Source organism: Hibiscus syriacus, unplaced genomic scaffold (genome assembly GCF_006381635.1).
Source record: "Hibiscus syriacus cultivar Baekdansim isolate YM2019G1 unplaced genomic scaffold, ASM638163v2 tig00110783_pilon, whole genome shotgun sequence".
In the NCBI taxonomy this organism is placed as follows: Eukaryota; Viridiplantae; Streptophyta; class Magnoliopsida; order Malvales; family Malvaceae; genus Hibiscus; species Hibiscus syriacus.
This window is the reverse complement of record NW_024062861.1, coordinates 580,978-591,951: the sequence shown is the minus strand read 5'-3', so window position 1 is coordinate 591,951 and position 10,974 is coordinate 580,978. Positions and strand designations below refer to the sequence as shown.

Sequence of the window (10,974 nt, the reverse complement as noted above, 5' to 3'; positions counted from 1 at the left end):
GGATGTTACTTGTGAATATCATGCTGGAGCCCGAGGACACTCTATCGAGAATTGTAGCAACTTAAAGCGATAGGTTCGAGATCTTTTGGCTCATGGAGTTATAGAGGTGGATGCTCAGCAGTTGAAAGTCAATTGCCAGAATGAAATTGATGTGGTTGAAACAAGTGAAGTACATGCCGAAGAGAGTGTTGAAAATGAGAAAAAAAAATCAAGGAAAGCAAGATATGTAAAGCAGAGATAAAGGACTCAACTCTTGAGACCTCTCTGACGCTAAAAAAGAATATAGAAGTGAGAAATAACAAGAAGAAAGTTAAAGGAGAGGTAGTCCGAGACTGGCCGCAGAAGATGTCTTGGGAAAATACGACCCTCAAGGTTTTTCAAGTGCCCATTTCTGACTTGTTATCCCCTTTAATCAAGAATCAGTACCTCACTCCAAGGCCATTAAGAATAAAGACTAGCCCATCTGCTTATGGCTACGACCCGAATAGTGCTTATGATTTTCATATGGGGGCATTAGGTCATCTCACTGACAAATGCATACCGTTGATGGAAGAGATAGAAAATCTCATTGATAAAGGAGTCCTGACACAAGAAATGATCGAGATATGGGGAGAGAATGCGGATGAAAACCCTAATCCAACGGGGCACCCATCATTCTAGGGAAAATAGGGCCTTTTGGTTGAAAAGGTTGTGCTCCACCACAATCGCATTTCCCATTTGCAACATCATGTTTGAACTTGTTTTTCATCCATTCTCAGTTTTTTTATATAATGATATTTAAATGAACTCATGTTACTTTAAGAATGGTGATCATTGAATCAAATTCATGATTTGAAATTCTTTGAATATCAATTGAATTAAAAGCTCTTTAATGGTTAGAGTTATAAATTTTTGACAAAATGACAAGGTTGAAACATGATAAAACAAGGACCTTGACCTTATCCCCAGAAGATACAATTGAACACCATACCTTTTTATTGCAGGTACAGATATAGCCTTCTTCTATCATAATAGAATGAACCATAGGCTTGGTATTCAGGTATGCATAGGAGCGGACAACATGGGCCATCTTTTGCATATGACATTACAAAACTATCTAGACCATACTTTTGTTGACGACGTTCGATGATGATTATGATCTTTACGGATGGAATAGTCGAGTAGATGAGTCTAGTTTAGGTCAGTTGCTTGGGAATTGAACTCTAACGATGAGATTTTCTGACTTTCAACAACACCTAGACTATGACAGGTTCTTATTGACAAGCTTAAGAAATTGGATCCGTATACCCAGATTATAATAGTATATGTATATAATAAAGCTTGAGCTGTCCCTCTAGAGCAGTTGGTTAAAAGCCCGGCTTTATGGATAGAATTCAGCTACCCTGATAAAGATGATTATATTATATGTATACAATAAAGCTGAGCTATTCCGCTAAAGCAATTGGTTATAGAGGAAACTCGAAAACTCTGGCTTTATGAATAGATTATATTCAAACCATGACGTTAATCGGGTACTCGCAATTCGGTGTATGCTCCACTGTGATTGTGAAGTCAAAGACTTTATGATGAGATGAATCCTTCAGCTAGCCCGATAAAGGCAAATTACAATAAAGCTGATTTCAGCTAGCCAGACAATGGAAAATTAAATCAATTTTATAAATAAGGAGTTAGTGGCAAAAATGGACTAAGGGAGATAAGGAACACCTGTTATAGTCAATTTCACACGTGCACTCAGAAATTTCATTTTTAGATCGATATTTCTGCACTGCCTTGGTTAGAGGAGTCTACGAGGCTTGAACAAATGGAAGATTTCATAGAACTGAAATAGAAGTGTTCTAGAAAGTCTAGTAATGAATTATGCTAGTTGCGTCATTTTGTCCGCATCTGATTAAAATACCAAGCCAAAAAAAGAAGGGCATGTTGCAATATTCACGATGACTTAGAAGGAAATGATATTTCGGTGGTTGAAATCTTAGAAAATAGGAAGCCAACCTGAAGCCAACCCCTCAATTTTGACACTTGTCAAAGAGCTATAACCCTGAAAATATTAAAGAGCTATTGATTCTTTTGATATTCTGTGAACTCTTGTTTATGATTTGATTCAATTGTGAGTCTGAATTAAGGGGCAGTATTATACAAGATTATTTTATTCTTTGATCCCTAAAATAAGAGAAAGGGGAAAAATATTTTCAAACAGGATAGTCTCAAATGTGAAAGGTCCTTGACGCTGACGAGGCTCTTTTTGCCTCCATTGAAGAAAGAATAAGCGATGCCAGAACCTGAAGCATTCCATAGTGTTTATAGCAAATAGTCCGAGAGATCAGAAGGACTGAGGAATGGAGCTTGTAACACTCCTTTGTGACGTTGTCAGTAACCAGTCAAGAAGATGGTCACCATATGGAATGAGGCATATATCCTAGTGCATAGCATAGATGCAAGTGTGCGACCAATCAAGACTAAGATGATCGTTTTATTTGAAGAGTAGGGCTCACATATCCCAGCTCATAACAAAATGTAAGACATTATGTTAGAACTAATCATTTCTTAAGTGTTTAAGGCAACTTGAAGAGAAGCCCTCAAGATATTCAGCTACACTGTTGTGTAGTGACACTAGAATGTGAGCATTCAAGGTTAAGAGATTTTGGTACGAGAGAGCCATGAATACCCACATTGGGGCATTTTGAAGGCCCGTACCAGTATGAGATAATATCGGGGCACGACTGAACCCACATCATGTTGAGATGATAAGATTCAGACCAAGAAGGCATTGAAAATGAGCCTTATAATTTGAGGTGTTGGGGCATTTTGAAGGCTCTTACTTGAATAAGATAATGTTGCGACATTAGTGAAGGCTTGCTTCAGCTAGAGGTATTATTGTGGGGCATCTTTGGAAGCCAATGAAGACCTGTGGAACGATCATTGAATTGAAAAATGGTTCCAAGAGGATAAAAATGTATGAAGAATGAAAATGGTGAAACAGTGATAGTGGAGTTTACCATATATGATCATTTTTTCCATCATCAGTTGCATTATTCTGGTGATGTCACATGCATCAATGTTGGCGAGTAGAAACATCCCACTTTAATCTTTATTGAGTTTTGGTATTCTTGTAATCCCATACAAAAACTCTGGACGTTATGCAAAGAGCTTCTCTGGTTAAAAGTATGGGCAGAAGCCACAAGAAAAGATGAATGTGTTGACAAATGATTTACGAACCAGTAAATATGATGCTTAATCAATGTTGCGATCATGTGTTGTTTCCATTATCCGAGATGAAGGTTGTCATACGTAACTCCAAGGTTAAAATGAAAAATGATGTGGTGACATGAAAAATTGGGATAAATCCTCCTTGTGATATGAGTTAAAGCATAATAGATGCAACTATCCCATTGATCTTTGTGGAGTTTGGCGCAGTCATGTACATAGTCTCCAAAAACGGGGCAACACAATCATGCTTCTGACCATAGCAAGAAGTTGAGAGATAAAACACTTTCTCCGAAATAAAGATAGATAACAAAGACGATAAGGAGATAGAAGAAAAGCAGAGGGCTCGCAAAAATGCAAGTTGGAAACTATGAGTTGCTACACGGGTATATAAAGCAGACCCTGGAAAGGAATGATCAAGTATAAGAAGACTAAGTTCACCACTTTGAAGTCAAATGAAGATGGAATCGACATTTATGCATTCATGAGAACATCATTTGCATAAAAGAAAATGCATTACACTAATACATTTAATTGCATTTGTGTTCGTGTTTCATGCATAAACACATGGTTTTGATAGATCTTCCAGTGAAAAGAGAAGATGCATGATGTCAAAAGGCCAACAAGTTGAAAGGAAGATTTTAAACCTCAAAAGCAAGAAATCACGTTTAGAGAGGCATACCCTGAAGAATTGAGAGGTCTAATCCACAGAAGAAGCATTACTCTAAAGTGATAACCATCAGATATAGAAGAAAAATAGAGATGTTCACGTATGAAGAGAGGAATCACTCAATTAAAGTGACTTGTACACAGAAGATTGGGGCAAAGCCAAGTCTTCACCAAAGAGTAGTGAAGCAAATCCATTTTGAGCCTTCACCAAAGAGTAGTGAAGCAAACTATCTTAAGCCTTCACCGAAGAGTAGTGAAGCATATCCTTTTTAAGCCTTCTCGGAAGAGTGTTGGAGCAAACCATCAGACTATCAGATGTAGGAGAAAAAGTAAAATTTCTCGAGTACAAAGAAAAGGAAACGTGCGTGAGGAGTTATTAACCGATTCAATATCCCAGGAAGGGAGGGGTTCAAATGACAGTCAAGTCAAGGAAGACTCTCGTATTTAGTTGCGGCGAGACAAACTCTCACAAGAGAAATGAATTCGAAAAGATTCTCTTAAATTCTAAATTTTTGAGTATAATGATTTTCAAATTTTCAAGCACACATTAATGATTGATAATGTTTGATTTTCAGGTTCGACCTTCGAAGAAAATCAAACTTAAGTCTTCACGAGAGAGTAGTGAAGCAAATCATCTAGAAGTCTTCACAAGAAAGTAGTAAAGCAGAAGAACATGTTCAAGTTCCATACTCCCTAGAGAAAGAGGGAGTGAACCCATAAGAAGAAGATGTTCGAGTTCCATACTCCCTAGAGAAAGAGGGAGCGAACCCGTAAGAAGAAAATGTTCGAGTTCCATACTCCCTAGAGAAAGAGGGAGCGAACCCGTAAGAAGAAAATGTTCGAGTTCCATACTCCCTAGATAAAGAGGGAGCGAACCCGTAAGAAGAAGATGTTCGAGTTCCATACTCTCTGAAGCAATAGGGAGCGGACATGTTTATTGAAGATCGAGTCTTATACTCTCTGAAGGAATAGGGAGCAGACACATTTTTTGAAGATCGAGTCCTATACTCTCTGAAGGAATAGGGAGTGGACATATTTGTTGAAGATCAAGTCCTATACTCTCTGAAGAAATAGGGAGCAGACTTATCATTTGAAGATTTTTCAAGTTTCATTTATCCCAAAGTAACAGTGGAGTGGTTTAATCTTTTGAAGTTCTCATGACCGGACAAATTCGATCATCTTTTAATCTTTGCTCTATTCTCGTTATACGACAATGATCAAAGAGGGGCAGCTGTAGATACTCGATTTGTCCAGGGTTATGTCGGAGCAGACCCGAAGCAATGACATGCCTAAAGAATAACCTAACCCGTTGAAGACCCAGTTCAAGCCCAATGACCCATCAACATTATCATCCAAGCCAGTCCACGTGAAGTCCAGGAAAATTGAAAAATGGTTATCGGGAGTTAACCAAAACAAAGTGGGGTGGGGGTCAGTTTTTATTGAACAATTAACCACCAGAAACGAAAAAGGAACACATAACAGAGGAGAGGACGGAGCCAAAGAAAAAAAGGAAAGGGAAGGAACCAGAAATTATTAAGCATCACAGATTACAGACAAAAAAAGGGAGATATATTATCCGAGAGATTATCAACGATAAAAAAAAACAATTTGTAAAGATTTTCTGGTTCACCATTTGCGATACAATAAAAAAACAAAATAAATTTGAGACCAATTTTTTAGAAACACAAGGTTTTCTTTTTTGGTTTCATCAATACAAAGCATCAGAACAAAACATTGGAAAGTATGGTGTGTGCGTGTGTTTATTTTTTAAGCAAAGGTGAAGAAAAACAACAAATGAGAGGGGTTCATCAACAACGGAAAATCCAACAACAAAGGCAAAATCCTGTGATACACGTTAAAAGAGAGGGCATTTTCAAAAGGTTTTATTTTTATTTTTGTTCTTAAATATTTCATGCATTTATTTTGTTTTTTTTCCTGTCGAAATCAAAATAGAAAATAGGGAAGGATTAGAGATTTACCTGAGTTGTATGTCGCCGGAGTCGGTGTTCAAATGTTGATAGTCGGTCGGGAAACCTTGCATATGGGTTAAGTTTTTTTAGATCAGGGGTTTTGAATAAAAAGGGTTAGAAGAGCATCAAGTATTTAGTTGTGTTTGGGTTAGGATTAGGAACTTACCCGGTCGAATTCTGTGTTGGTTCGGAGTATGGAATGGTCACCAAGATATGGTGGCCATTTGGAGTTCATCTAGCTTGAGAAACCTTGTTTTCGACCATGTGAGCGTGAGGGAGAGAGTAGAGGGGAAGACAGCTTGAGCGGCTGTGTGTGAGTGTAGGTGTAAGTTTAGTCTAGGTTTAGTTGAAAAATAGGTTTTATATTATAGCATTTGGGTAAATTAATTTTTAGCCATTGAAGCTTTAGGGTAAAATCCAATTTTAGGCCTCTTTTCATATTTTCTAAATTCTAGATTTACCACTCTATTTTTAAGCCTTCTGTTTTAGTCCCTAAGTGTAGTCATTTTGAGTTTTCCATTGTTTGTACACTCGGGATACCATTTTCAAAACTTTTATTCTAGCCCCAAGTGTATTTATGGGCTTACTTCACTGCTAGTATCTAAGATATCAATATTTACGCTCCATGATATGATCTTTGACTAAGTTAAGCTTTTAATTCTGACTTTGCCTATCCTTTCGTTTTGGTCATCATGTTGTTCTCTTTTTTTATGTACATTTGTGTATTTATTTATGTTGCATTTTTTTATATGCGATTGGAGGACTGATTACAGGAGTTTAACCCTTTGTTCATTTGTTTAGAGACATGTGTGCTCAATATATGTATATTTTATGAGTTTATTATGCCATGTGTCGTTTCTCCATGGTAACATGCGCATAAGTGTATGTATATATATTTGTTGTTTGGTGGACACGAGTTATACATATATTATATATTATGACACGTGTGTAAGGTGGTAATTTTCTTACTAAGCATATTTGTTTTATCATTATGTGGGTTTATTTATTATACATGGTAATAACTTTCCATCGTACGTTTTAACATTTTTAGTATGATAATATTTTGTTCAAATAACATTGCATAATTTGTATAATATCCTCATGTGCATAACTCGACAAATACATAATCGGACTAAGGGTAATACTTTTTTAATTTAAAATTATCTTGAATGACTTGTCTTAACTGATTATAGGATCGTTTTGACCATTTTAAATTAAAAGTGTATCCCGAAAGTGAAACCAAAAATTAATTTGTCACCTAAAATTTAGGAACGAAAGAAAATGAAATGTTCGTTTATTTAAATTTATCGAGAAAAGGTTGTTATAGCTTTTAAGATCTGGTCTCGATATTTGTAAATAATCGAACACTCTTTATCTTTCTAAAACGACTCGGTAATGTTAATTTAATTTATTTGAGTTCTTTTGAATATTATTAAATTCACATCTTTGTTTTATGGGATAAAAATCAAATTAAATTCAAATTTATAAAGTTCATTGCAAAGACTTTAATTAATCGACTAGGTACCGATTTAGGGCGTTGTGGGGGTGATAATCCTTCCCCACACGTAACTGACTCCCGAACTTATTTTTTGGTAATGCAGATCTTAATTTGTTGTTTTAATTAAAATTAATTTTTATTTAAAATGACAAAATATTTTTGAGTGCCTATTCACACCCTAATCAAATATCGGTGGCGACTCTTCGAACCCTTTTTTTCATAAAGAAAATCTAAATTTTTTTGAAACGAGAGATTTTTTAAATCACATTTATTTTTAAATTAAAAATTAATTGAAAGAGGTAAATTAAAAATTAATGTGATTTTCAAAATCACATTTTTTTCACTTTTAAGAAAAAATCGTTTCGATAGTTAAATTATTATAATTAAACAACCCGATATCCTTATAAGTGCCCAATAACAAGCAGAAACTGAGAAGAAGACGGTTTTGATTTGGAAAAGTTTGAGAAAGAAAGAGAATTCAAATTCAGAGCAGTCATCGTCGTCTACAATGGGATCAAAGAAGCGGAAGATTTCTTTAGAAGGCTACATCGATTTCCTTTCCTCTCACAAACAACTCCCTCTCACCGTCGATTCCCTCCACCAGGTCCATCAATTCCTCTCTCATTCTAACTTTTCAGTTTCTTTTGATTTCTAATCTTATTGTTCATCATCTGATTTATTTCTTCTTCTTTAGATTTTCTCCATCCACGGTTTTAAGAAACCCAAGGGAGTTAAGGTAATCGACGATTAAAACTCTGTTTCCGTTTCTCCGTTTGACTAGTCCGTCTTTAGTTTTAGTGACCTTATTATATTGACCGAACTACTGATTAGAAAGAGCTGAGTGATGCGGTGGAGACGCTCGATCTGATAGATCCATCACGTTCCACTTTACGAGCCAGCATTTCGTCCAACGCCTGGCTGACACAAGAGGAGTTGATCGGAGACCTCAGTTGTCTGGATTGGCAAGAGTGTCGCGTTACCGCAATCGAAAACCTAAACTCTTCGTTTCCCGAGCAACGATCCAATTCCATCCCCAAAGCCCAAGCCAAACGGAAGGGAAGCGCGGGTGTCGATTTGCCGCCGAAGGCGCTGGTTCTGTCTCCTCCTCTTTACTTTCCTTTCAATCATCTTGAGATCAGAATCTTCATCGATCGGTATGTTCTACGTTTGTATTTAACATTTCTTAAAGTTTGAAGGCTTTCTGTTTCAACAAAGTTTTTCTTTTACTGATTCTATGCAATTTACACATTCCCAAACAAGTTTTGAAAGTTAATCTCTTATTGTTTCTAATTTCTGATGCTATTCTTTCTTTGTTTTCAATTTCTTTTCTGCTCCAATAAATAATTAAGATAATTTCCCGCCTTCTTTTCCCCCTTATTTCAGTCTGGTATGAGTTAAGTACAAGAATACTGACAAACAAACGGATATATAATAAAATGAGACGTAGATTTACCTGAAAAATCTTAAATAAATTATAAATAAAAATGAAAATTTCACTATTAAATTAAAATTATAAGAGGTTTACGGCAACTTCTAATAACAATAATCATAATTCTTATTATATATTTATAGGATTAATGATTTGATGAGAAAAAATATAAATGACATAATACTTTTAAATATGAATTATGATTATGTTATAAATTTTTCGGATCAAAATAGAAAAAATTCAGATCACAAACTCTAAAAAATTCTTTAACACAAATTTTAAATATATAAGATATATGATAAAATCTTAATCTCAAAAACAATCATCTTCCTCGCCTCTTCTAAAAAAAACCCTAATCAAATCTAAACAATACTGTATCTTTATCATATCAACAACATTATCATAAATATCATCCTAAGTAATGACATCATTCATTACATGTTACTGAACATCAATGTCATAGATATCTTTGCCTCAAATAAGGTGTAAGCATCCAAATCTATCTTACTGAACTTTATAAATGATGGATTCAAAAATATTTTTAAGATAGACATATATATATATTAATAATATAAAATATTTGTATGGAATAAACACAATCAATAAAATAAATAATTAATTGAATAAAATTCAGATTTTAGGGTAAATACATATCAACCCTGATATAGAGAGATCTGCCACTGCACCTACAATGAATTGCACTCTCTTCTACTTTCTAAAACCACACTTTGATTTTCTAATATCTTGTTCAATACAAAAATTTCTTTTGTTCAATCAGTCATGATGTTCTCACTTGTAATAATTAATTTTATCTGACATATCCTTTTCATTTTACCCAATTAATTTTAAAAAATTTATTATTATTTCATTTCAACACATTCTCTCCTTACCCATTGTCTGTGCAAATCCGGGTATCTAAATTTTTTGGTACCTAATTATCAGGTATATGTAATATCCGGGTCAGTGGTTTATTAGCTCGTGTTTTGATTTGGATGTTGTGGGTACCTGAGTATTTCAGATATCCGGTACCCATTTTTTTCATTTTTAAATTATTAATTTTAAAAATATATACATAAATTTAAATGTTCGAAATTTTGAATTACATACTCCAACATCCGAACATAAAATTTAAAAGTTTAAAATACAAAATCTAATAATCCATAATATAAATAACTCATTATATATATATAATCGGGTACCCGAGTACCCAGAAAACTTCAATTTTGTGACCCAAAAAATGTCGGGTCGGGTATCCGACCCGGCCGGATAAATTTTTTAGAAAATTTACCGTTATTTTAGGTGCGGGTCGGGGGTTGGATCAACCGAGTCGGGTAGTTTTGCATAACCTTACCACCCTGCTCATGACCTCATCATGAAATCATGGGCTATGGTAGGCCTCTCTCTGTTGAGGAGGAGCCCTCAACGAGGCATCCCATTGAAAGGTAAGAGTTTGTTTCTCCTGCAATGTACGAAGAGGACAAAAGCTTTCATTGTGCCCAAGTTTCCCACAAAAGAAACAAAACATCTTCAATTTCTCATACTGAAACGTCGCATATGCATGCTGCTTAATTTCTTTTTCCTCTTGAGAGGTTTATTGATTTAAATACTAATTCAGACCCAGATACATCCCCATACCCAAGAGATACAGCAAATATATCATAAATAAGAAACTCCCCAATAAAATTACCTAATTGTACCGTCACTTTCTCTGAAATAAAACCAACCGACAAATCCGAAATCCTAATCTAAAAATCCACCCAGTGGAGAAGCACCAATAGAGTCCTTTCCCTCCTTAAGACAATGAAGAACTATCAAATGAGAGTTGAAATACCATGGGACTTACATCTCAATTCAATTGGCATCCACTGCATGATATAACTGGAAAAGGTACGATTCTCTCCCAAATTTGTTATGAATATCTCCCGATTGGATGCCAAACATTTTCCAGAATCTAACATATCGTAAGAAAATTGATCATAATGGAAGTCGATAAAAACCCAACAAAACAATTATCAAAAGAAATAGATGGAGTCGACTCTTGTTGATCTAAAACAATGGCCACCTCCTCTTCCTCGCCTAGGCGAAGCTCTTCCGATTCCCGTTTCAACTCGGCTATTTGTTAACACTAAAGCCACATAGTGCCATCACCAAACAAACAAAAAAACTCCATAATTTTAGGGGATAAGTGTGGAAAAGTCAAACAA

General features: G+C 35.2%; 1 protein-coding gene across 1 annotated transcript; it reads left to right on the top strand.

The window, feature by feature from the left end:
- Nucleotides 1-7,826: 7,826 nt before the first annotated feature.
- Nucleotides 7,827-8,535, top strand: LOC120140296. Its single transcript, XM_039155294.1, has 3 exons — nt 7,827-7,945; nt 8,036-8,077; nt 8,173-8,535. The coding sequence occupies exons 1-3, from the start codon at nt 7,850-7,852 to the stop codon at nt 8,533-8,535; spliced, it is 501 nt and encodes a 166-aa protein (XP_039011225.1). The 5' UTR covers nt 7,827-7,849.
- The last annotated feature ends 2,439 nt before the right edge of the window (nt 8,536-10,974 follow it).

Excerpts from the sequence above, each read along its gene's own strand:
- LOC120140296 (XM_039155294.1), top strand. The coding sequence starts at position 7,850 with ATGGGATCAAAGAAGCGGAAGATTTCTTTAGAAGGCTACATCGATTTC. Across the intron at positions 7,946-8,035 it reads CCGTCGATTCCCTCCACCAG|ATTTTCTCCATCCACGGTTT; the intron begins GTCCATCAATTC and ends CTTCTTCTTTAG. Across the intron at positions 8,078-8,172 it reads AGAAACCCAAGGGAGTTAAG|AAAGAGCTGAGTGATGCGGT; the intron begins GTAATCGACGAT and ends ACTACTGATTAG.